The sequence below is a fragment of the Mus caroli genome, chromosome 11 (genome assembly GCF_900094665.2).
Source record: "Mus caroli chromosome 11, CAROLI_EIJ_v1.1, whole genome shotgun sequence".
NCBI lineage: Eukaryota > Metazoa > Chordata > Mammalia > Rodentia > Muridae > Mus > Mus caroli.
Genome location: NC_034580.1, coordinates 105,415,263 through 105,441,876, shown reverse-complemented (window position 1 = coordinate 105,441,876; position 26,614 = coordinate 105,415,263). Strand labels below are relative to the sequence as shown.

The following is a 26,614-nucleotide window of genomic DNA, read 5'->3' as shown; positions in this document are numbered from 1 at the left end:
GCGCAATGCTCATGCCTATAAGCCCAGAATTTTGGAAATCTGAGACAGGAGGATCACTTTGAGTTCAACATCAGCCTGGGATACATGGTGGATTCTAGGCCAGATTGGGCTACAGAGTAAAATAGTGTCTCAAAATATAATTAATTAATTTACCCCCTCAGTAGATTTGGCCTATGACCAACTCATTTCTCACCTTTCACATCCACTGATTAGTAAAACCTGGATTGTTTCCTGGTCACTCTGGGGAAACTGAGAATTGTCAGGAAGCTAAGACTTTGGGGCCATGGCGGAAGCACAAGAGACAAAGCTGCTGCATTTTCTGTTGGCTTAAGATTCTGAGGGGGTCAGGAAGAGAGGAAGCCCTGACTGCGATGTCACTGTCCTTATATGTCACCACCCTTACCTATTTTAATCATCTGGGTTTCAGAAAGTGCGGTCGGTCACCATCCAGGCTTCTCCTCTGCCTCCTGAACCCTTCACTCTCCCAGACATCTTTGCTTCTCTACTGTGGGTTTCAGGACAGGGCCACACTGGCAGGCGATCTGTAACAGGTCAGCTGGCTTGACCGCGTGGAAGAGGGGACAAAGGGCAAGGCCTGACCCTGTTCTATATACCGCATCCTTGTGCCCAGAGGCCTTGGTGCCCTGCAGGGACTCATAACCTCACACTCTCACTTGACCCAGAACTTGGTTGTTAGGAAGCAAGGCTGGGCACCATGCTGCAGAGATCCGCTTGCCTCTGCCTCTCCAGCACTGGAATTACAAGCAGACTGCCTAGCATTTTAACACGGGTTCTAGGGATAACTCGGGCTGACTGAGTCACCTCCCCAGCCTTGTGTGCTTCTTTTATTCTTTTCCATGTAATATTAATTTTTATTTTATTTTACATTTTTAATCTGTGTATTATGGGGTGGGGTTTTTTGATATTTTATTTGTTTACACTTCAAATGTTATCCCCTTTCCCGGTTTCCCCTCTGCAAACCCCCACATCCCATCCCCCCTTACCCTGCTTCTATGAGGGTGCTCCCCACCACCCACCCACCTACCCACTCCCACCTCACCACCCTAGTATTCCTCCATACTGGGGCATCAAGCCTTTATAGGACAAAGGGCCTCCCCTCCCATTGATGCCAGATAAGGCCCCTTTAGCTCCTCAGTCCTCCCCTAACTCCTCCATTGGGGTCCCAGTGCTCAGTCCAATAGTTGGCTGTGAGCATCCGCATCTATATTGGTCAGGATCTGGCAGAGCCACTCAGGGGACAGCTATACAAGGCTCCTGTCAGCAAGCACTTCTTGGCATCAGCAATAGTGTCTGGGTTTAGTGTCTGCATGTGGGATGGATCCCCAGGTAGGGCAGTCTCTGGGTGGCCTTTCCTTCAGTCTCTGTTCTGCTCTTTGTCCCTGTATTTCCTTTAGACAGGAGCAATCTGGGTTAAAATTCTGGAGATGGGTGGGTGGCCCCATCCCTCAACAAGGGGGCCCATGCTTAACCCATGGATGTGGTCTCGATAGGTTCTCCCTCCCCTTTGTGGGGTATTTCAGCTAATGTCATCCCCGTGAGGTCCTAGGGTGTGGGGGGGGGGGGCTATTGCTTTCCTGGCATCTGGAACTTTCTGGTTGCTACCCTTCTTAACCACAGGCTTTAAATGGACCACATCTTTATCCCTTATGCCATATCCTTGTAACCATGACTTCATGAGCTACAGCAGAGAAACAGCTGAGTCCACAGCTTATAAATGTCTATGCACTTTTCGATTTGGAAAGCTATTTGTTAACTTAGATAAGCTTTAGTGCTTGGATCCATGGCTCCGGCACATTAAAAGTGTGAGCTGTATTTGGCTTTCTGTCCAGAGATGCTTGTCTATGACCCTGACACCGTGTTTCAATGTATTTGTGGTTAGTTATGACTCTAATTAAAGCAGAGCCTCTTACTTAAAGCAGTAAATATTTAGCCTCGGCAACCAAAACATAAACAGAACCGTGATTCATAAAGTTGCTTACTTGCTCTTCCCTCCCTGGCCTCGGAAGTAAAGTGCCATTCCGCAATGTATCACGGCAGGGGCTAGCCGACCAAAACTCTGCAGCCTACGCCTGGGAATAGCAGGCAGTCTTTCCCGGAAAGGGTCCAACTACCATGTCTCACCGAGTCAGAAAGGCAAGCAGCTCAGCGAGAGAGGTGTGCCAATCTCTTCATACAGGAGCATGGCCAGACAAGAGCTCATGGAAAATAATGGACTTCCGAACCAGTGAGGTGGCTCAGCAGTTAGGGATGCTTGCCTTTAACCCTGGGAACCTGAGTTCTACCCCTAGGACGCCTGAAGGTCATCTTCTGACTTCCATACGTGTGCTGTGTCCGTTTAAATGATTTTTATACAGAGGCTGGAGGGCTATCTCCGTGGCAAAGGAGCTTGCGGCCAAGCCTAATCAGCCGAGTTCAATCCCCCGGATCTGAATGGTGGAAGGCGAGAACTGACTCCTGCAAGTTATCTTCTGACATCCACCTGTGTACCATGGTAGTACAGTACAGGTTCTCTCTCTCTCTCTCTCTCTCTCTCTCTCTCTCTCTCTCTCTCTCTCTCTCACACGCACACGCACACACACACACACACACACACAATATGAAAGCTTTTTTCCCCCAAACATTCATATTTCTGAGTTCTCTCCCCCAGAAACTCTGACTGACTAGGAAGCATGAACGGCAGAAGGACCCTGATTCTAGATGATTATAACGGCAGCGATGGTCTAAGAACCAGATTGTGAGGTGTATGAACAGGGTGGTCAGAAGGGCACCTTAAGAACCTGGCAGATCCAAGCCCTGACTCGGAAGGCCACTCCTTTAATCAGACAGTCTTGGGCAGACTTCATAACCTCCCTCAATCTCCATCTCTTAGCCATGAAGTGGAAAATGACTATACTTATCTCTCAGGGCTGTGAGAAGTTACATAAGATCTTGCATAGCAAGCGTGTGCACGGCAAGGTACTTCTACACGGCACCTGCCACAGACGTGGGCAACAGAAAAACTCAAGATACCTACGGATGAGAAACATCTCAGTGGTAGGGGACAGGGAGGAAGAAGGCCCGCCTGGCAGCTGGAACACTAATGCAGCAGTTTTCTGAGGGACCGGCATAGCTGATACTCTCCTTCTTAAAGATTTTTGAGCATCACGGACAAGGCCAGTTTGCCAGATCTTTGTCTGCAGCTGACAGATGTGAACCTGTATAGTCCTTTAGTTGGCTTGCTTGCCCCATACTGGCATCTCCATGTGTGGTTTCTGGAGAATCTTGCTGAAGGACAGCCTATATAACCTTCCAGAGAAGCAGTTTCCTTCCTATATATAAATGCATATCCTTGCCAAGGAGATCCATAGAATACCAGTTTCCTAAAAGTACGGAGAGGCCAGGCTTCAGGGGGACCCAAAACTACAGCTGGGCTGAGATAGCCCTAAGTTTAGTGATTGGAACATTGCAACAAGCCATCGACCAAAGGTTCGAAAAAGACAGACTTCAATTTCCACAGCGTTCTTACCATCAAACCATACCCTAGCTAGACCCAGCAGCTAACAGTCTCTCAACGTGTATGCAGTACCTCTGACCTTTCTCTACCTTCTCTTTAATCCCACAACTGGACAGGAGGCTCAGGATGCCAGGAGATCTGTGTCCCAGTGGGAAGCTTGATGCACCAGCCTGATAGGGTCAGATTGCAGACAAGCAAGCTCTCTTAGAAGTACTGATGATGCCAAGTTAACTGTTTTCTCATCACCAAGGGAGAGGAAGGACAGCTTCTGCTCTTCAGATAAAACAAAGGAAGATTTTTTCCAGACAGAGGAGCAGTCAGATGGGGTGGAGAGACAAGGTGTAGAGTCTGGAACTGGTATGAGCCAGGTTCAATGTGATTGGCTTAGAAGTCAGACTTCCAGCACAGGCAGGTAACTGCAGCCTGGGGAAAGCAGGGACTTAGGACAGTCAGGTTCTCTTCTTTTGGGAGAAGGTCAGCTTGATTTGCACCCTGTGTGTGTGTGCTTGAGATAAACACACACACACACATGCACACACACACACACACGCACACATGCACACACGCACACACACACACATGCACACACACGCACACACATGCACACACGCACGCACACACACACACATGCACACCCTGTTCAGTTTCTTCTCATCCCAATAAGGCAGGAACCCTGCCATGCAGAGCATCCTGACTCTAGCAACAGGGTGAAAAGATGACTCCAGGAGACGCTGCCTCATCACATCAGCTGAGCCGGGTGGACTAGCCAAGAAAGAAAGGGAAGATGAGGAGGGGGGCCGTGGGAGCAGGGGAAGGTAGCACGTGGTCTGACACAGCAAGCTGGCTTGGGGTGAGAGAAGCAAGGCTCTCAGGACTGTTTGTCCTACTCTGTTGCGAAAACACTGTCTTCCCTTTCATGGGCTCTTGAGACTGTCTTCATAGCGGGGAGGTGTGGGCTTCCAAGGACAGAAACCTAGGTCAGGAGGCGCAGGTGGTCCAGAGGGACCCACTTCTTCACTCACAGCTTCCTTTTAGCTGCAGGAAGGCTTCCGCCAGGCTTTCCAGAGTTAGTCCCCTGCAGCGGTCCAGGCGGTGAGAGAAAAGGAGGCTTGGAATCATGTACAGAAAGCCGAACGGAGTATGGTGTGGAGAGAGTTACTCTGACATATTTTTTTTCAGGCAAGGTTCATTCTGAGAACTCTAAAAACAAGAGAATGGAACCCATCTCTGACACTCTCACCAATCCAAGTGTGCCCACAGATACATGAAGTCATAAATTTGCCAGAAAGCCTTGCCCAAAACCATGTAACAAGAAGGTAGCTGACCCCAGCTCTGAGCAGTTCCCTGAGACAAGGTCACGGGACACTCTGAGCTCATCCACGCATCATTTGCCCGATAGTTCTGTAGGAAAGTCCTCCCGAGGGCTTGTTCCAGCTTCCATTCAGAGAGGGATGCCCAGGTTGTTTCTGCTATAAAGAAACTGAGTCTCAGGGAGTTCCTGGTAGGAGTCACACACACCACACTGGGAGCCTGTGCAAAGCCTCCATCTGATTCTACTCAGGAAATGAAGAGGGTCTATCACCTCCCAACATGGAAGATCAAAGTTTCCCATCCCTTTTACAAAGTTTCCCAAGTGAAGCTCCCAAGCCAATAGGCCTCTTTATCTCTCCACCCTTCCCCCTACTGGCTTAGAATGATTTGGGGGAGGGGGGGCGGCTAACGATGTTTTCCTTGACAACCACGTAGTTCAAAGAAACAACACGGGATTTTCCAGACAGCTAAGCAACGATCAGGTTTGAAAGGTGGGAGCAACCACAGTCACATGGGCTGTGGAATGAACCCAGATCACTTGACCCTCTTCCATCACCAGCTGGCCTGGAGCAGACCTCCTCAGCCTCCATTTCCTGCCGGAAAGTGAGTAGGAACATAGATTTCAAGTTCTCCCCCGACTCTAGCATCCTTTGAATGCTGAAGATCCCAATTCTGCTTTCCTTGTTAATAATGCTTAGCTTATTGGATATGGTAGCACATGCCACACACACACAATCACACACACAATCACAACACACACACGGGAGCATTACACTCATGAGCACATACCCAGACACGCACACACATAAACAAACACACATGAGCACACACACACACATACACACACACAAGCATATACACATGAGCACATACCCAGACACACACACACATATGAACATACACACATGAGCACACATACACACACACACACACACACACACAAGCATATACACATGAGCACATACCCAGACATACACACACATGAACATACACACATGAGCACACATACACACACATGAGCACACACACACATGAGCACACACACACATGAGCACACACACACATGAGCACACACACATAGAGGATCTATTTTCCTGTGTAGAATTCACATAGGTAACAACCCAGGGAACAATGTTTTCTTTTGTTTTTTAACATTGTGGTTATTGTTATACTGTTATTTGTTTGGCTTTTTGAGACAGTCTCCTTGCATATCTCAGACTGGCTTTGAACTCACTATGGAGCCAAGGCTGCTCTCCAACTGGTAGCAAACCTTCTGCCTCAGTGTCCTGAGTGCTAAAATTACAAGCACTGTACCACTGTGTGTGGGAAGCCACATGTGCCGTTGCAGAGTGGCGCAGGCTACTGCTGGCCACCACACATAAGTTTGGGCAAACGACCAATGCTTACTTATGCAGTAAAGTTTTTCGCCAAAACACTGCCTGGCCCGGGCATGATAATGAGGCTCTGCAAAGTACTGAGAGAATAACCAATCAGATGTGAGACATGCAAATGAGGTATGATAATGAGGTACTGAGAGAATAACCAATCAGATGTGAGACATGCAAATGAGGTATGATAATGAGGTATTGTGAGATACTGAGAGAGAGTAACCAATCAGATGAGGAACATGCAAATGAGGNATAGTGCATAACCAATCCGGTGTGAGACACGCCTCTCCTAGGCCTATATAAGCAGCACCAGTTCTGGGCTCNGGGTCTCTTCGCCTCTACAATCAAGCTCTCCCAATAAACGTGTGCAGAAGGATCCTGTTGTAGCATCGTTCTTGCTGGTCTAGTCGGATGCGCGCAAGAACTGTGCCCAACTCGGGGAGCCATGGGTCCAGAGAAACAAATTATAGTTTCAGGTATCACAGACTACAATGTTCTAAGCTGGTGGTTCTCAAAGTGGCCAGTGATATCAGCACTGTCCTGGAGTGCCACAGAAATGCAAAACTGCCATCATCAATTGATGACCTCTTAGGCTGAAATTTCATTTTAGCAAGATCCCCACAGGATCTTGTGTCTACTCAAGCCAGCCTGAGAAGTGTTAGTACAGGCCCGGTTTCCTTCAGGTCAGAGGTTTTGTTAGTCTTTGTATCCCTGGGGGGAAAACACTGTTCCTGACATACAGCAGATGCTCAATAAGTCGGTAGAACAGGAAACAGCAGGTGCTAAGCAAATGCTCAGACCAGGAAAAAAGGGCAGAGCCCGGCTTATTTCTTTTTTATTGTTCTTTTGAGACAGTGTCACACATATCCCAGCTGGCCTCGAACTTACTATATAGGGTCAAGGGTGACTATGAACTTCTGATCCTCCTGCCTCCACCTTCTGGCTACTGAGATTACAGGCACGCACCACCACCCTTGGGTTATGTGATGGAGACTGAACAAAAGATTGAGCTACGTGTTGGGCAAGCACCCTACTAACTGAGCTCACGTTAGTAGCACCCTACTGATGGAGCTACGTGCTGGGCCAGCTCTCTAGAGCCTGAGCTACTGCCCCATTCGACGTCATACCCACACAGCTTTAATGTTTATTTTTCAGTGCTATATGGCAAACTCACATTGCTGAGCAAGCACGCTAACCCCAAGCTACATCTCCAATCCCTCTTTTTTTTTTTTTTTTTTTTTTTTTTTTTTTTTTTTTTTTTTTTTTGTTCTTTTTTATGAAACAGGAACAGTTCATCATGGGAGGGAAGGATTAGGAATCACATGTAAACTCTCTCTTAAACTCAGAGGAGTCACCATTAATCTCCTGTAGCTGTGATACCGTATTCAAGATTTTTCTGCAAAGACATGGACTTACTTTTACGTAATAGAGCCATACTTTGCACAAAGCACATGCATAGGCTTCGCATATTATTATCACAGAAAAACTATTTAATGTAAATAGTTCCCAGTCAATCAATGTCCATCTACTTACTGTTTCTTTGGTGGTCTCTCTAAATGGATATAACTCCTTTAAACACTCCCCTTGCTGAGTACTTGAACTGTGTCCAGCTAAGTCTCTGACCCACTGCAATGAGCATCATGTGCGAGCACTATGCCCTTGGCTAATGAGTTCCTTGAAACAGATGCTCCCAGGAGGAGGCTGTGCCTCAAGAGGCATACGGAACTTTTCAAACCTTTGCTCCACACACCAGACCATCCCTAGAGTGGCTGGTAAGGTCCTTCCTTGTTGGAAACATTTCCAGAGCAGATGGGAGATGAGTTTCAGGCTCGAGTATGTTTATACGGAGCCAGAAATGGCCGCAGGAGGCCATTGGATGTGTGGAGACAGCACCAACTTTGAATACAGAGGCAAACCTGGAACCTTCCCATCGATAGTGCAACCAAAGACAGAGGATTTCTTTGGGATCCTCTTTTCGTCTGTAAGTGAAGCCATTGCTGTTACCCTCTGTTACAAGGTTTAGCGATGGTATATAGAATAGCATTACAAAGACTCTGGCGTAGTGGCAAAAACACCATTAACCTCAGCTCTCCAGAGACAGGGGCAGGAGGACCTCTGTGAATTCTAGGCCAGCCTGATCTACATAGTAAGTCCTAGGCCAGCCAAGGCCACATATTTCGACCCAGCCAAACAAAACAATAGCCATATCAAATCCCAACCTTACAGAACTGTGGGCTCAATATTTCTTGAACAGATAGTATGAAGTAATGGTTGAACGGAAGGGGTCGGGGGGAGAGAAGTGAAAGGACAGAGAGAGAAGACACAGAGAGTCAAATGAATTAAGGCACAGCATATGACCTGGAAGGTTTATGGACTGGTTTGTCAGGACAAAGCCTGGTCCTCTGAGGGACGAATAGAGAGAAAGGACAGAAAGAGATGAGCCATTATGAATACACACCTCCTCTCGTGTCCTGAAAGCCAGAACACAAGCAAGGCCGCTGTCCCCAAGACAAAACCCCATACACAGCCAGCACTCAACTTCCCACGTAGGATCTAATCACACTGAATGAGGTTCTCTGATACCTTGATGGGTTTGCCACAATCCGAAGAAGGGGCCCAAGCTGCCTGCCAGCTCACACTTCTGAGCCCATGGGCCGTTGTCTCCTGGAAACCAGAAAAAGAAACAGGATCTGGTCAGTGGGTCTCTGGGAGACACCTCTTCTGACCCCCTCTCTGGTTATAATCCTGTGCACAGCAGGCCTCAGACAGAGAGACAACCATGATTCTCCACATGTAAAGTGTTCCTTGACATCATGAATGTCAGTGCATGGTGGAGCCGTGGACTCCCCTTCCTCTGCTTCCCAAGTGCTGGGCTTACAGATCCCTACTCAGCTAAAACTCTGTCAGTGAGCACATCCATACTAGGCTCCCAGAGGGGGTGGGGCTTGCCTTGACCCATCCCTAACCTCTCCCCTCACATCCCACTTACCTAATGTTAGCAGTCCACTACTACCATTAGCCTCAGCCCAGCAACGGACACTAAGCATCCTTGATACACCTAGATCCAAATCCAACATCTTTCAACCTCACAGTATCAGTGGAATAGATTCAACTCTCACAGCGGCATATATTCAAACCCCGGTTTCAACTTAATCCAAGGTAGCTGCCACTCTGCTACATAGAAACCTGAGGCACAAAATATCTATGGAATGCCCCTCCCCCCAACACACACACACACACACACACACACCTTTGGATTGTTATGAAACAGATTCTTGCTGTATATCACCCAGAGTAGCCTCGAATTTACTATACTGCCCATTGTGGCCTTGAACTGGAAATCATGCCCTAGACTCTGAAGCGCTAGAATTCTAAAAAGTATTGTGTTCTATCGTATCTAGCTAGATGTGAGCCCTTTAAAGGGATAGTTAATTCCTGTTCTTCTAGGGCCACCTGACTACAGATAGGACCAGTAGCAACCACAATCATTGGGACCAGAGAAGAGATAGAAAAGGACTGCACAAGTTCACAATGGCAAAGCCACTCTTTAACAAGAAGAGTGAATAGTTGGAGAGGGTCCTAATCAACATCTGTGGGATGAGCAAAGTATGTGCTCTGTCAGCACAAACCTTTCTTGTGACCGGATCTTGCAGAACCCAACAGACAACGTGCTCAGAGGTCAGGCAAATGAATATCATCAGGGCCCCAAGTTCATAGTGAGCCCCTTCCCTGTTAAAAACATCACATGACAGACACTGCTCTCCATAGACCCTTGTGTGGCTATATTTTAGATGCCAGCCAGATCAGCTGGACATTTCTACCTTACCTGTAAACCAGAGGAGTGTGTTTTCTCTTGCCACATGGTCAACTTTGTCCTTGATCTGCCCTACCAGACTGTCCATCTCCCGGAGACTTGCACGGTACAGGCTTTGGCTCTGTGGGTGTGCCAATGGTGGAGTTACAGACAAAGGCACATGCATGTGAGCCAGGCCCACGTAGAGCAGGAAAGGTCTTCCACTGGTGCTGGAATAAATGGGAAAACTCAGAGCCTTTGCAGGAGGCTAGTCTTGTCCAGGGCCTCGGCAGTCCACCACCACCCCACCCCAGGACCAATCCATGGGCACATGGACAATTCATTTGTCTAATTATAAGAAAACGTGTAAATCAACTCGCTAGCTGATTAGAAAAGCAATGCACCGTAATGATAGCCGGTATCCTGTAATAGTAAGAGATATTACATAGGATTGGTGTCTAGGTCCATCCTTGGGATAACTCCAGTTTCTCCTTTCAGGCAATGAACCATACATCTAGAGGGATGTAAGGACTTCCTTCAGGTTATGCCACTAATAATAAACAGCCTGGATTTAAACTCAAAGTCTGCCTAGAGCAAAGCCTGTGCTCTGTGCTGCACTTCAGAGTCCAAGCATCCAGACCATCATGTTAATTCCAGGAGATATAGCCACAAGGAATCCCAAGATGCGTGTGGATGTCGGGATGGTTCTGATGCTAAGGTCCTGTTCCCCAGTTGGTTCTTGGTCTACCAGTAAAGCTGCCATGGGCTCAATTGCTGAGCAGAAGGAATAGCCAGAACTGCTGGGTCCCCCACAGCCAAGCAGGAGACACAGGAGACAGGGAAGGGACAGCTTGCCCTGCTTCAAAGAGAAAAAAGCCAACTGGCCATGTGAGATCTCGGTGGGAGTGACCACAGGCCGTGTCTCCAGGGGGGAGGTTGGGAATGCTGAGCTGGGACTGAGCAACTGAAATTGAGTACAGATTTAGGGGGCTGAGCTGGGAGTTCTGGGAAGGGCATGCTAGCCAAGGTAGATTGGAGGTACTTAGCAGTTGAGCCAATAAGGCAAGTTGAAATTGGACAACTGTGTGTATCTGTGTTGTTCATCCAATGATCCAATATTCTCTGGGCAGGGGCTGGTAATGTGGCCTGTTCCTGGAGCTTAGACAGGGTAGCAAAAGCTACAGGCAACATGTGACCAAAGGGGAAAGACATTTAGATCAAGGTTCTGTTCTACACTAACCCTGATTCCTCTGGCAAATTCAGCATGAAAGGCTTGAGGGAGCTAGCATGGCCAAGCCAATTCTCTCTGGTCTCATGGGGGGCAGGCCCATAATCTTAGCTACTTGGGAAACTGGTGTAGAAAGGTCAGAAGTTCAAAGCCTGACTGAGCTACATAGTGAGATCAAGACCAGCCTAGAAAACTTAGTGAAACCCTGTCTCAAAACAAAAAGGAAAGAAATGGCCTGGGGGTATGACTTAGAGGTAGTATTCTTTGCCTGATGGACAGTAAGGCCTGAAGTTTAGCTTCCACCACCACCACCACCACCACCACCAAATCCTGTCAGCCTCTTCTGGTCTCCACAGGCACTGAGTGTGCATGGCAAAACACATGCAGGCAAATAGACACATAAAAATAAATTTTCATGCAAGTTTTTTGAGTGGCTGACTTGAGTTCCCTTTCACTTTTTAAAATCGCTCGATGAGTTTGGCTCAACATCAGGACAGACTTCCCGATCATTTCTAAAATGCTAACTGAACGTACTTCTGCCACTTTGTACTGCGTACGCCGCGGAGGAGTTACTTCTTCATGTAAAAGCAAAGAAGCGCATCTCACCTTTAACGGATGCTTTAAGTTACATGCACGCCACGGGGTGGTTTGAAAATGATCTTTTTTTTATGATTTATTATCGGTACATGTTTGGTCTGTGTACCTATTTTGTGTGCATGCATACGGGGCTGTTGTAAACATTTCTTGAGGCGGGTTAGAGGCGTGGCTCAGTGGGATACTCCTCTCCCTGACCACCCTTACCATAGTGATGCTCCCTCTCTATCTTCCTTTCCACCACAGATGCCACCCAGCACCAATGCACCAGGGTTCTAGATCCCCTTTCAAGACCCATTTTCACCCAATGAAGGTAATGGCTAATTTGCTCAGAGCACCACATTCTACATCAGCAAATCAAGGAAAAGAGAAAAAAATAATAATAAATAAATAATAAAAACCTAGGCTCCAGCTCTTGAAGGTCCGTTTTTCGTCTCCAGGCCATCAGGACCCTGGTCTGAATGAGCGTGTGTCTTAGCTCAGGCTGCTTCGACAAAAATACCACAGCCTGGGTGAATCGAAGCAAATCTTTATTCTCCCAGTCCTAGCACCTAAGAGTGTCTCCATCCTCAGACACTACCTCCTTTTACCCTCAACAGAGAGAGAAACTGGTCTTATCCTTACCTGACAAGAACACTAATCCAATCACTGGGGCTCCATCCTCCTGACCCTACCTCGACCCAAACACCTTCCAAAGATTCCCGCGTCCTCATAATATCCCACTTGAAGAAGGTGTGTTCAACCCCTGCCCTCTTAGGCCACATACACACATGATGACTATGAATGCCACCGAACATAAACTTCACTTAAAACATAAGATTTGTGTGCATGTGTCTGTGTGTCTACTATGAAGCCCCAGCTACATTGAATTCAAGCTCCTCCTGCATTCGACCCATGAATGGAATGCTGAGGTCACAGGCGTGTGCTACCATATCCCCTCCTGCTGTCTTTCATAACTTGATTGTGCCCTTTGTAAATGACAGCTTGTATCATAAAGTTAAATACGTCTTGTGTGACTAAGGGCTTGGGTGTCAACTTGCGAAGTGTAAGAGACATAGAAATACAGGTACAACATCCTGGGTATTGACCGCATACCAGATTCTCCAGAAGACTCTGGTTTTGAACACATCAAGTCAACATCTATTCTTCTGCCTAACTGACCCAACCTTACTTGCCAGGCTCTCTATGCTCTGTTCCCAGTAAGCAACATAGGACTGGTTGGCTTCATGCTTCCAGAGAACCCATGTCACTCTCTGCCTGCTCCCCTGTTTAGAGCTTTGTCTGATGCCTAAAAAGCACACATGTTCTGGTAGATTTGACAAGCAGGTCCAAGTGGAAGGCATCTCATTGTCTTAGTTACAATAACTGTTGCTGTGATGAAACACCAGGACCAAAAGCAAGCTGGGGAGGAAAGGGTTTATTTGGCTTACACTTCCACATCACTGTTCATCACTGGAGGAAGTCAGGACAGGACTTCAAGCAGGGCAGGAACCTGGAGGCAGGAGCTGATGCAGAGGGCATGGGCAAGGCTGCTTACTGGCTTGCTCAGCCTGCTTTCTTATAGAACCCAGGACCACCAGGCAAGGAATGGCCTCACCCACAATGGGCTGTGCCCTCCCCTATCAACCACTAATTAGAAAATACCCGGCAAGGCTTGCCTTCAACCAAACCTTACAGAGGAATTTTCTTTATTGAGGTTTCCTCTTCTGGGATGGTTTTAGCTGGTGTCAAGTTGACATAAAACTAGCCAGCACGGATGTGGGCAGGTCCAGGGGACTTTTCTGCTTGCTACAGTGAAGAAAGTCATGGATGAATTGGCAGGTCAAATCTTAAAGAAGCCTGCATGCCCTATGACTGCCTTCTGTAAGGTTTAAAAGCCAATGACTCATTACTTTAGTTAGGGAAACGGCCAATTCTTCACTTTTTTTTTTCCTTTGATACTAAGAGAATATCCGTTGGTTTGTCTTTCAATGCAATCCAACTGATGGATGTCCAGGCTCCAACACCCCTGCAGAGCAAGCATTACACAGTCCCCAGCCCCAGCCAGCTGTCACTCCTCCTGCTTAGAAGGCTGAGACTCTGTAAAACAACAGGAAACTGCCCTCGCCAACTATGAGGCATCTGCTCATTGCAGGGCAAAGGCAACTAGAACCATTCCCAAGCTGCAGGGAGCTGGGAGCTGCTCAACCTTCCAGATCAGAAAAGCTTGGCTCTGTCTCTATCAGCAGTCTGAGAAAAACTACTGGCAGTGTTCATCAGATATCTGGGGGATCATTCAGATGCCACCTCTAAGTTCCTGGGATGTTGCTCTGAGATTTGAAGTAGTGGGGGGCATATTCTGAAGCACACACACAAATAAGTCTACCTCACCTGACACATCTGCCCTCCTTCATGGTGTCTCTAGAAAAGTCCAACATGGCTGAGCAAGGGTTGTAGGATCCTCTGCACAGTCAGCTGATCTGTCCAGCTATCCCGAGAGAACACCATTTTTACTCAGCATCCCTTACTTAAGTTACGGCTATGAACTGAAGAGAAGTGTTCCACTGTCTTGAGGTGTCTGAGACCTTGGAAGATGGAAGCAATCACACGTCTAGCCACCATTAGCCAGGCCAGACCAGGACCAGGACGTACAACACGCAGTGGGGTAGATTCTGTTGTCACCTGTGCTGTTTGCTTTCTTGGACATTAATTTAGTTTATGCAGAGGTGCCATGGTGTGTGGAGGTCAAAGAACAACTTTTAGGAGTTGGTTCTTTCTTTCCACTCACACAACCCAGGGGATTCAACTCGTGCTGTGGGGCTTAGCAGCCAGTGCCTTTATCCACTGAGCCACCTGGAGCCCTGTTATTATCATTATTATTTTAATGATTTTTTTTTTTACTTTTGTTTCATGTGAATTGGTGCTCTGCCTTCACATATATCTGTATGAGGGTGTCAGATCCTCTGGAGTTACAGTTGTAGGTGCTGGGATCGAACCCTGGTCCTCTGGAGGAGCTGCCAGTACTTATAACCACTAAGCCATCTCTCCAGCCCTCTCTTGATCTTTTTTTTTTTTAATTAGTAGTTTCTAACATTTTAAGACTGTTTCCTGTCTCTCCCCCAAACTGGAAAGATCTGATAGCTCAGGCTTGCATTCCTGGCTCACCCATCATCAATGGTGGCAGCGAGGTAACGACTGCTCACTACAGATGGGGCCTGCTTTCCACTTTTTTAAGTGTTTTCTTTCAATTCTATGTTATGTGTATGGGTATCCTGCCTGTGTGTATGTCTGTGTGCCACACGTGTGCAGTGCCCTTCGAGAGCAGACGAATCAGGTCTCCTGGAACTAGAGTTACAGATGGTTGTGAGCTGGGATCTGGGAACCAAACCTGGACCCTCTGCAAGGGCAGCCAACGCTTTCAACCGTTCAACTATCTCTTCATCCCTGCACTGTGGGCCCTGTAGATGTGTGTATTTGGAGTCCTGTGTGGGAAACTGGATAACAACCCTCAAACACACCTGAAGTCTCGTCCCTGGAATAGGGGGACTTTACCTTCCATGGCAAAGGCAGTTTCCAGGTATAATTGTGTTAAAGATCTTGAGATGAAATCCATCTTCAGACTTCCTGGTTGACCTGTTTCCTCCTCCCCCCCCCACCCCCTTCAACTGGCCATGATCTCTGCCTCCTGAGGGCTGGACAGTGTCACCCCATCTGGCTCCTGGTTCACTATTAATCACTAATGTCCTTAAAAGAAGCCTGGGTGTGGTGGCACATTCCAACACTTAGGAGATCAGGAGTGGCAGAGCCTGGACTATGAGACAATGTCTAAAGGGGGGAGGGGCAAGGGTATTTGACTATGCAAGGGATCAAGAGAAGTAGAGATCTGAATGGTGCGGCCCTAAATCAAGGAAAGGCAGCAGCTATTAGAAGCTAAGAGAAACAAGAAACAATTATTTCTGGAGAGTCCAGAAAGAACGAGCCCTGTTCACCCTTTGATTCTAGCCCTTTAGGACTGGCTTTAGACATCTAGCATCATCCAGATCTGTGGAAAGCTTGTTACTATGGTTACTGTTGGTTTTAGCCACCACATTGATGGTCATTTGTTATAGCAGCAACAAGGAACTCATATACCCTGCTAACAAGCACCGTGAGTATTCAGAATGCAGTGGGCAGGTGTATCCCTCAAGGAACTTACACTCCAGTAGGAGAAGAAAAAAAAAATGCCCACAACCATGCGTGCTAAGCAAAGCGGGATAGTCAAAAGTCTTAGGAAGGCCAAGAACATACTTGAGGAACTTCTAAACTAGGACCAGAGAGTCTGTTAGGCCCAATTTCCAATGTTACTAGCATAGGGGAGACATGTATAAATTACCTGTTGAATCATAAAACTCTGCCTCAGTCCTGGCAAGTCAGGAAGACTTGGTAGGTGTGGAAGAGAGGATAGGGCAGGGGCCAGTACTCCTTACCTTGCCTGCTCAATGAACTCCACTGCCCTTTCTGCATACTTCTGTGCAAGGCTGCTCAGGTTCACAGGCTGCTCCACGATGTTCAGGTTTTCATAGAGAGGAAGGGCAACATCTGTGTAACAGTCCTTCCCAGGGTTCCTGGGTGGAAAACACAGAAAGCTTTAGTGCAGCGACACACAACACAAAACACTGCATAGCTGGTCCCAAGGGATTTAGCAGGTCACCCATTTGTTTTTCCACTCCCTTTGAATAGATGTCTGTGCTCCTTGGGTGAGCCAGCCACCCCCAAAATAACTTGTTGAGATGCTTATGGGCCTGGGACGTTATGACTTCCATCTTGCAAGTGAGAGACACTGAGTTATGAACAGGTGTGAACCATTCAGTAGTCTACCAACAAACACTCTCCTTGCTGGCTTTCTCTACTGCCCAGCCTCAGTGAAGACTCTGTCTGGAATGAGCAACAATGGGTACTGTGGGTACTGTCCTAAGTCCATGACAGGATTTCATGTGAGGGGGAAAAAAATCTAGTAATCAGAGTGTAGAAGATGGTAGTTTTAATTTTGAATCATGTTTAGAAAGCATGGAGAAACTGGGTGACACCCAGTTAAAAGAAAAAAGTCAGAAGGATAGCAATTCCTGGAGAAAACAAATTCTGCCATGGGTCCTAAGGTTGAGGAGAATCTGACAGGCCACACACCTTCCTCTGAACATGATCTTGAGTGAAGTTATCTTCAGTCTCAGAGGTCTGCACTTGTCTAGCATGGGGTCACCTGTATCCCTGACAGGCTATTCTGGGAGGACAGAAAGTAGCTCTCTGCCCTGGTCACCACCAAGAACTGGACAAGAAGCGTGCAGTGTCACACGTGCCCCCCCCCCCAAGGACAATTAGAGATGGGCTGGGGAGAATCAAAAACTCCACCACACAAACACACACAATACCCTGGTGTAGAAGCGTAGGGGGCGAGGTCCACCTAGGTAATTCATTGCCAAACACATTTTTCTTTTAAAGAAAAAGTTGAAGCCAAAGAGATGGTTCAGCAGTTGCTCTCGCAAAGGAGCCAAGTTCGGTTCCCAATACTCAAATAAGATGAAGCAAAATCACCTGTAATTCCAGCTCCAAGAATCTGATGCCCTTTCCTGGCCTCTTTGGGTACCTGTTCTCACATGCACAAACCCAGACACAGATGCACACAGATGCACATAAAAATAAAATAAATACTTACCAAAAAAAAAAAAAAACCCACAACCTTATGATATTGGCTTGATTATTCCCTATTTTTTGGAATGTTCAGCTTTTTATTGCCTCGATTGAATTCCACTGTCATTTAGAGTCTAACCCAACAAGCCAATGCCTTTGGTCTTGTTAGATTGTGATACAGGTTGATGAGAGAGAGAGAGATTGAGGGGAAGAGACGAAGATATCGCTTGAGATATCTCAGGCCATGATATGGCCACATGGGTGACTCGTAGGCCACACACAGCTGTGTGAGAAAGGCAGCAAGACCTGCACCAGGCTTTCACACAGTCACCTGCCGTCTTGTTAAGTGCAGACCTCCGAGGGAGTTCTGTGTGTCTGATATGCACCAGGTGATGACAGTGACAGTGCCGGTCCAACAGCCACACACTAAGAACCAAACCGACAGGACTCAGGCCCTGGGCTTAAAGACTCAGGCTGCAATCTGGATTCTTGTCTCCTGCCATCTCTGCTGTGACCTAGGCAAGGCAAAATGGTCCTACAGGTAAGGGTGGGATGCGCCCCGAATGTAACAACCTCTCAATAAACAGCCACTATTATATTAACTATTATGTTATTAATGAGTCAGCTGAGACCTTCCCTAAGCAATTCAGACACCTGAGGCCTTAGAAACAAGCACAGCATAGGCTCTGAGAGAGAGCTTAGAGACTGAGCTAATTTGTTGCCTCAGTAGGGCTTAGCAACTCTCTGCCTGTCTTTGTCTCTGTTTCCCTCTCTCTCTCTTTTTCCCTCTTTCTCTGTCAGTCTGTCTCTTGTCTCTGTCTCTGTCTCTCTCTCCGTATGTCCCATGTCTGGGTCTGGCAAACAGCTAATACTCTAGGAACAAAGCCAGCAGTCAGAGGAGGAGGGAGGTTGCACCTGTGTGAGACCTTGGCCAGCACAAGGCTCTCCCCAGGTGAGCTACACAATTCAGTGGTTCTGGAAAATTCCAACAGGGAAAAAAAAATTGTAGTTCCCATCTTTGCCTTAGGACATAAATAGAAACGTACTCCCTGGATGTGCTCTCTATCTTGTGTGCTGTCTCGTCTCTCCACATCTATCTCACTCAGTTATTCTAGAACTCAGTTCAACTCCACTTCAACTTAAAGCCCATAGCCAATGCATTGGACTTCTTACCTCCATAGGCCATCTCTCTGTGGACACGCAGGACAAGGAGGGTAGTTGTAGCCTGGAGCGTCAGTGCAACCCATGTCATTGCTATATGGGATTCCAAAGTAGTAATCGAAGCCTAGAAGACAGGCGATCGGTTAGCACCCCCACTTACCGCTGATCGGCATGCCTGCCTTCTTACACTCAAGACAAAAATTTAATTTCCCGTGATTTAATATTGCAGTACTCTGGAGTGTGTAATTAAAAGAGGATTTGATTAATATCCCTTTGAAGTATGCAAAGAAAATCACATTGCTGGGTTTTGCCTGTAGGACTAGCTCTGCGCCATGTTTCATGGTGGGAGTTAACCTAGATCACGAGGAAGTACTAAAAACTCATGACCATCTAGAATCCTCCACAAAGTTATGAATACACACGGGGGGGGGGGAGCTGATAAGATGAAATAAATCTACCGCCTACATGACAGTTTAAGGAACCAAAATGCTGCCTTCAAGAAGCTTTCTTTATGGAGCCAGTGAGCTGGCTCAGCCGGTACAGGCACTTGCCCACAAGACTAACCATGTGAGTTCAGATTCCACAACTGTATGGTGGAAGGAGTGACCCCAAAAGTTGTCCTCTGACCTCCATGCGCATCCCACAGCACAATGTGTGTGTATGTTCATGCACAAAATTAAAGTACATTTTTTAAACAAAGAAAGTAAGGTATGTTAAGGCACGAAAAGTGGATGAGCCAGGTGTGACGGTGTAAGCCTACGATCCCAGCAGAATGGAAACAGAAGCTCCGAGGAGGAAGTTACTCCCAGATGCAATAGGCTTGGAACATTGAGGGGATTCGGATTTGGGAGGCGGAATGGAACGAAGGAAGTAAGAATGTGAGCGTTGGGATCCAAATCCCTTTCTGGCAGTCTCCCTCAGCCTGTCTCTTCTACAACTCAAGCTCGTAATGGGCCTGGCAAACAGCAAGGAGGGCTGCCTCTTCAGCCCCTGCATCTGCCCCTTGCCTGCTTTATCTACACACTTCCTATCGTAAACCAGCTGCCTCCATTCCTCATGAGACTCATACCCTGAAACCCCAGTGGTTTTGCCGGGAATGGCTTTCTCTGTAACTCTCACCAATGAAACTGCATGGAAACTACCCAACACAGTTCTAGTGCAGTGTCCTACAAACTGCCCTACTCCTTGTCAGCCTGCTAGCCCCTCCTTCTTTTGCCTTTATGGTCCTATCACGGCCTTCAGATTCTTTGACAGCACAAATGACAAGATCTTCCCCTTCAGCACTGCATTCCTTAAATTGGAACATTATATCCCTATTCACCAGTAGGCGCTTTATGTCCCAGTGAGCTTTAACTGTCAACCTGACATAGCCTAGAGTGGCCTGACAAGGGGAGGGTCTCAAATAAGGGACTGCCCAGATCATATTAGCTTGTGGATGCCTGTGGGCAACTGTCTTGTTTCTTCATTGATGTAGAGAGACCCAGCCCACTGTGGGCAGCACCATTCCCTAGGCAGGTAGTCCCAGACTAGACAAGAAAGCTAGCTAAGCATAGGTTTGAGAGAGAGAGAGTCAGCAAGCAGAATTCCTCTGTAGGTTCTGCCTCAGATTCCTACTCTGACTTCCTTCAGTGTTTGGACTATGATCTGAAAGTATAAGTCAAATAAACAACAAGTAGGGGACCAGGGAAGGTCCTAGAAAGAGAGATGTGAGGATGAGAGCACTGGTCCCCCACATGTTCCTAAGTGACTTTGGAAGCAAAGATGCCCTAACATAGATTATCCCCAGGGCTACAATGGTATCAAATGCACATAGCATTCTTTTACACAGAGATCCTTACTTTCTGTTTCCTAGGGAACAAACTCCAAGAGAATTCTTACCACGGAAATTGGGGTGATAAGAGCCATGATGCCCAAGATGCCACTTGCCTGTGGAAAAAAAGAGAGAGAGGGGCATTTAGAGGGCTCTCTGTGGGAGCATGTAGACCCTCGAAGAAGCAGATCACGCATCTGCTCCCATCAGCTCCACCCTTCTGTAAAGACAAAGAGAAGCTGCCAAGGCCCTGTGCTTGCCGAGCTTTGCTCTCTGAGACCCCAAGGAATCCTACAGGGAAGACTGGAACTGGATGACTCAGGACCACATGGGAAAGATAGCTGGGGATGACCCCTCTTCCCAGCAGCTCAGGGATGCTGCCCAGCTGAGCCTCTGCGGAGCACGTGGCTTGCCCTGTGGAGGGTCCTGCAGAGATGAGGACGGATGTAGGTCCCCACCCTGCATGGTCTCAGAAATGCCTGGTCTCAGCATCTTCCTCTCTGGGTCAGCCGTTTACAGAGAGGGGAGAGGCCACTTCCCCAGAAGCTCAAGTGCTAAGACACCTGCAGGGCAGCAAATGAGAAACTCAGCCACCTGCAGATCCGGCTCCACCAATGCCTTGTTCTGGGGGGATAATTGGGTGACGTGGGGCCAAGCTCTAACAATGTGAGAACCTCTGATCTGCTCGTTTGCTCTGAGGACAGGGTCCCAGGAAACCTGCTTGCTGAGGCAAGGGAGCCAGAGATAACATCATCAATCCAAAGATCTAAACCATGGCACCTTTGACTGAAGGAGGGGAGCTAGCAAGCGGATACAGGGTGTGACTCAGTAAACTAGCTGATATGGCCTTAATAAAACACAGCCAAACTACCTCGTAAAGAAAGCACACAGAGCAAAGGAGTAAGCTAGTGACTCTAGATCCGCTTCTACAAGAACCCATTGTCCCCCTTCTTGCAACTGCAAATTGTTTCATTTAAGACAGAGTTTTACTCTGTAGCTCAGGCAGGCCTCAGATTCAAGCCCTCCTTTATTAACCTCCTGAGAGCTAGGCTTACAGCCATAGACCACCATGCCCAGTTCTAGTCTGTGGATCTGAAAAACAACTTTTAAAGAAACCAGGAGGGGTTTCTACCAAGAGGGGATCTACCTCAGGAGGGGCAGATCTCGGTGAGTTCCAGGTCAGCCTGGTCTACGTAGTGAGTTCAAGGCCAGTTAGGATGGCATCATTGTGAGACTCTGCCTCAAAAAAAAAAAAAAAAAAAAAAAAAAAAAAAAAAAATTTGAGGGAAACCTGGTATGGTGGCCACAGTCCNCCTTAAGACACTGAGGCAGGAAGTTCAGAAGTTCAAGGTCAGCTTAGGTTATATAAGAATAAAAGCTAGGATACACAGAAAGTCTCTGTCTGGGAAAAAAAATCCATAGTATGACAAAATATCAAATAATATGAAGGGTAAATGGGGAGAACCAAGGGAAATCTACACAGCTAGGTAAAAACACGTGAGCCCGGATCAGGAGTTCAGGTAGTGCTGAGCACTGTGGATAGACCCCAGAGCCCTCTGGTAGGCTTCATTCATAAGCAAATAGATGCTCTCATTTTCTTGAAGGCATGCAAAAGGTACAGCTTGGGGTGAGGGAAAGGGCGGAAGCCATACAGGCAGCTGTGACCAGTTGCTTACTTGATATTTAAAGGCCAAATGGAACCAAAATACCAAAGCAGGTAAAGAAGAGCCCAGACCCCTGTCTTGTATAAGATTCTAGCATCCGGCAGTCCAGAGACCAAACTGGTCCAGACTCCAGGGATACATGGATGCATCTTATAGGTCTGTCTAACAAGCAACCCCCGGAGGGAGCTTCATGTGTCCTCTGGGCACTGAGGTTGTCAGCATAATTATACCTCAGGGTATGGGGGAAAGAGAGTGATTATCTTAGAGTTGCTGTTGCTATGATAAAATACCGTTACCAAAAGCAACTTTTGCAGGAAAGGGTCTATTTGGCTTACACTTCTACATCACTGTTCATCAATGAAGGAAATCCAGACAGGAACTCAAAACAGGGCAGGAACCTGGAGGCAGGACCTGATGCAGAGGCCATGGAGGAGTGCTGCTTACTAACTTGCTCCTCGTGGCTCGCTCAGCCTGCTTTCTTGTAGAACTCAGTACCACCAGCCCAAGAATGGCACCAGCTTCCATGGGCTGGGCCCTCCTCATCAGTTGCTGATTAAGAAGATGCCCTAGGGGCTGGAGAAATGGCTTAGTGGTTAGGAGCACTGACTGCGCCAAGCATGGTGGTGTACACCTTTAATCCCAGCACTCGGGAGGCAGAGGCAGGCGGATTTCTGAGTTCGAGGCCAGCCTGGTCTACGGAGTGAGTTCCAGGACAGCCAGGGAGGGCTACACAGAGAAACCCTGTCTCGAAAAACAAAACAAAACAAAACAAACAAACAAACAAACAAAAAAGCACTGACTGCTCTTCCAGAGGTCCTGAGTTCAATTCCCAGCAACCACATGGTGGCTCACAACCATTCGTAATGAGATCAGATGTCCTCTTCTGGTGTGTCTGAAGACAGCAGCAGTCAACAGTGTATTCATATAAAATAAATAAATATTTTTTAAAAAAGAAGAATGAATGAATGAATGAATGAATGAATGAAACAAAGAAAGCAAGAAAACATCCTAGAGCTGGATCTTACAGAGGCATTTTCTTAATTGAGCTTCCCTCCCTTCATCTGACTCAGCTTGTGTCAGGTTAGCATAGAACTAGCCAGTTCAGGAAGTTAGAAAGGGGGAAGAGTTACACTTAATTGGTCCCTTCCTTCCCATGCCTGAGGCTTCTCCTCCTGACACAATGAATGTCACCCTGAGTAGGGAAGGATACACCAGAGATGCCAGCCTTTGGTCTGGAGTAAGGCAACATCCTCCAAGCCAACACAGAAGGCTCAGGAGACCAGTGTCTCCTCCACAGGGACCCTCGCTGTCACAAGCCTGTTGGCACACCCTCCCTTGCCATTTCGCTTTGGTAGAGAGATGCAGGAATCCCACTGGAATGAGCTCTGTGTAAGTAAGTAACCATCACAAACAAAGCTGAGGAGACTGTAGGAACTTAAGACTGTGGTCTCAGCATCTGCAAGAAAGGCAGGGAGGCTCCAGCATCTGGAGAAGGCTGGGGTCAGATGCTGGGCAGAGGAATTCCAGCCAGGAATGGGAAGCAGGTACCCTGGGGTTCAAGACATAGTTCTCTCCTGCTCTACAATAAGAGAATAATGATGCTGTGTAAACAAATACATCCTAAAGCACGCTGAGTAAGAGGTGCCTTAAAAATATATCCAAGCAAAAGAAGCCTGGAATCCCAGCACTCGAAAGCTGCAAACAGGACTGTATGTTAAGGGTTAGCCTGGGCTACGTAGTAAGATGGTGTTTCAAAAACAAAGAAGGTTAGGGATGCAGTTGGTAGAGTGCTTGCCTAGCACCCACGAAGTCCTGGGTTCTGTGCTCAGAACCATGGAAAACGGGGCATGGTGGCACATGCCTAAAATTCCAGCCTTCAGGAGGCAGAGGCAGGAGGATCTAGAATGAGTTTGAAGCCATCTTGAAACATGTGAGACTCTTTTTAAAAAAAAAATGGAGAGGAATAAAGGAAGGAAGCAAGGGAGGGAGGAAGGAAGGGAAAGAGGAAAGGAGAGAGGGAGGAAAAGAATCAGTTGAGCAATAGGGAATCAACTGCTGTCTTCCTATCCTATAGTCAGGCCCTCATTTATGGTGGGGGGGGCAGGGCTGGTCTGCTTGTCTATAGAGACGGTGCCCCAGTGCACTGTGCATTCTAGATAGGTGTTCCATCCCTGATGCACTCCTAGCCTAGACTGTCAGTTTGTTTAAGATGACCACGCCCAGGGCCATGTCAATGATTATAACCCTGTCTCAAGTTTCCCAGCCTTCTTTGCAACCCAGGAGCCAGGCCACCCATCTCTGGACAGTAAGATTTAAGCCCAGTTCTTGGGAAGAAAGAATACTTATCTTGAACAAAAGATTCAGTTTCTTGATGGGAGTGGGTGGGTCCATGAACCTGCTACCTACTCTCTCTTCTCCCTCCTCGAACCTAATTATAACGGAGGACCCCAAAGATGAGCCATGGCAGTCATAGGAACAAGAACAAAAACCAGCATGCTCACCATAGCTGAAGAGAGTCTGGAAATGTTCCCTAAGGTATCTTTGGATAATCTGACCCAATGGACGCAATCACTTACCATAAAGCTTATTATCATGGGACAAAAGAACTGCGTGTGTTTCCGGGAGCAGAGTCAGGTCTTTCTAGTTACTTAAAGCTACCTGAGAGCATCCCTACCACACCCGGCAAGAAACCGACAAAAACCACAGATGTGAGCAGAAGAGGCAGGAGCCATTGAGAGACGCTGAGACCTTGAAGCAGCTCCCCAGGGCACGTTACCTATCATGGCAGTGATATAACCCTCCTGTCGCAGCACCTCTGCCAAGGTGGTCTCGTTGACTGGAAGCCCCCCTATAGAGGTGACTGCAAAGTTGTGCGTGACTCCGTTCCGTAGACCCAGCCGGCCTGTGAGCAGGGAGGCTCGGGAGGGGGAGCAGGTAGAAGCAGCTGCATGGAAGTCTACAAACCTGTAAGGAAAGGGTAACTAGATCAGGACCTGGCCAGCTACGGGAAGCCAACCCAAAAGCAATGGGGACTCACTCAGGAACTAGAAAGGCAGTCCTGAGAAAAGCTTTAAAAATCACCCGTGGTGCTCAAGGAACATGAAGCCCAGGGAGAAAAAAAAATACTCTGAGGTTAACTCAGATTGACGGGGTCTATCTTCTGTACTTACAAATTCTGTATGTCAAAGTCACTCACTGCTGTGAGCTTTTGAACCCCTGCCCCTCCCCAAATCAATATTTGAGCTGGCTTAGAATCATCCATGGATAGAAACAGACATGAAGGAGAGACAACTTCATGATTAAAAGTACAGACTGCTCGTTCAGAGGACCAGAGAGTCCCGTTCCCAGCACCCATGGTGTGCAGGCTGTAACTCCAATCCCGGAGTGGGGTGGGGGTCAACGCCCTCCTCAGGCTTCCATGGACAATTGTCCTCGTGTGTGAATACTCCCACGTAGATACACATACACATAATTAAAAATTAAAAAAAAAAAATAGTTGCTTCTTCAGGAAACAGCAAATGGCAGATGACATGGTGTAGTGGGAAGGTCTTGAGGACATGGGACCTAGGATTATGAGGCCGTAATCCCTGGAGGAAATCTCTCTGCCCATTATGAATCTGAGATTATTGGCTTTTTCCTGGGAGAATCCCTAAAAAAAAAAAAAAGGATGGTCATGTTGGTCTTAGTGTCAGGTGCTCCAAGGAGGTAGCCACTGCCATGCAAGGGACCATCCCATCATCTCGGCCATCATCGTCCCTATGCAGAGAGGCTATTGGGGAAACAAGATTGGCAAGCTCCACGCAGAGTGACAGGCCACTGTGCCTCTGTGCTGGTGCCTCTCACCCCTGCCCCCAGAGGCACTAGGGGTGTTTTCCTGAAGAAGAGGTAACTATTTTTTTATTTGTAATTATGTGTATGTGTGTCTCTGCTCCTGTGCCCAAGAAGCTACTGATGACAACAGATGGTATGGATGACCGCTACACATCAGCCAGGGGCTGCACTGCCACCCTGGGCAACTTTGCCAAGGTTACCTTTGATGCCATCTCCAAGACCCACAGCTACCTCTGGAAAGAGACTGTATTTACCAAGTCTCCTTAACAGGACTTCACTGACCATCATGTGAAACCCACATCAGAGTCTCCACTCAGAGAACCTGGGCTCCAGCTGTGGCTACCACATAAAGGTTTTTATACTAGGAGGGCAGGGGGAAGAATTAACTCTGAAAATTAAAACAAAAAAATTAATCTAAGAAAATATGAGTAACAGGGCTGGGATGAAAACTTAGTCTGTAAACTGCTTGATGCATGAGCATGAACTCAAATTCCCAGCACCTATGCACCCAGGGTAACAACACATGCATATAGCATATAATAACACAGCACATGCATACAACACATAACAACACAACACAGACATACAACACATAACAACACAACACATGCATACAACATAAAACAACACAACACAGGCATACAACACATAACAACACAACATAAAACAACACAACA

General features: G+C 47.4%; 1 protein-coding gene across 7 annotated transcripts in view; it reads right to left on the bottom strand.

Annotated features, from left to right (window-relative positions):
* Arsg (arylsulfatase G) overlaps positions 1–26,614 on the bottom strand; it is a 131,677-nt gene that overhangs the window by 28,044 nt on the left and 77,019 nt on the right. For all 7 annotated transcript variants that reach the window (XM_021176936.2, XM_029483074.1, XM_029483075.1 and 4 more), the window contains 6 exons: positions 24,883–25,070; positions 20,511–20,558; positions 18,645–18,756; positions 16,274–16,411; positions 10,040–10,236; positions 8,797–8,877 (listed from right to left, as the gene is read on the bottom strand). In XM_021176936.2, coding sequence (XP_021032595.1) covers positions 8,797–8,877; positions 10,040–10,236; positions 16,274–16,411; positions 18,645–18,756; positions 20,511–20,558; positions 24,883–25,070 — 764 coding nt within the window. The remainder of the gene's footprint in view (positions 1–8,796; positions 8,878–10,039; positions 10,237–16,273; positions 16,412–18,644; positions 18,757–20,510; positions 20,559–24,882; positions 25,071–26,614) is intronic.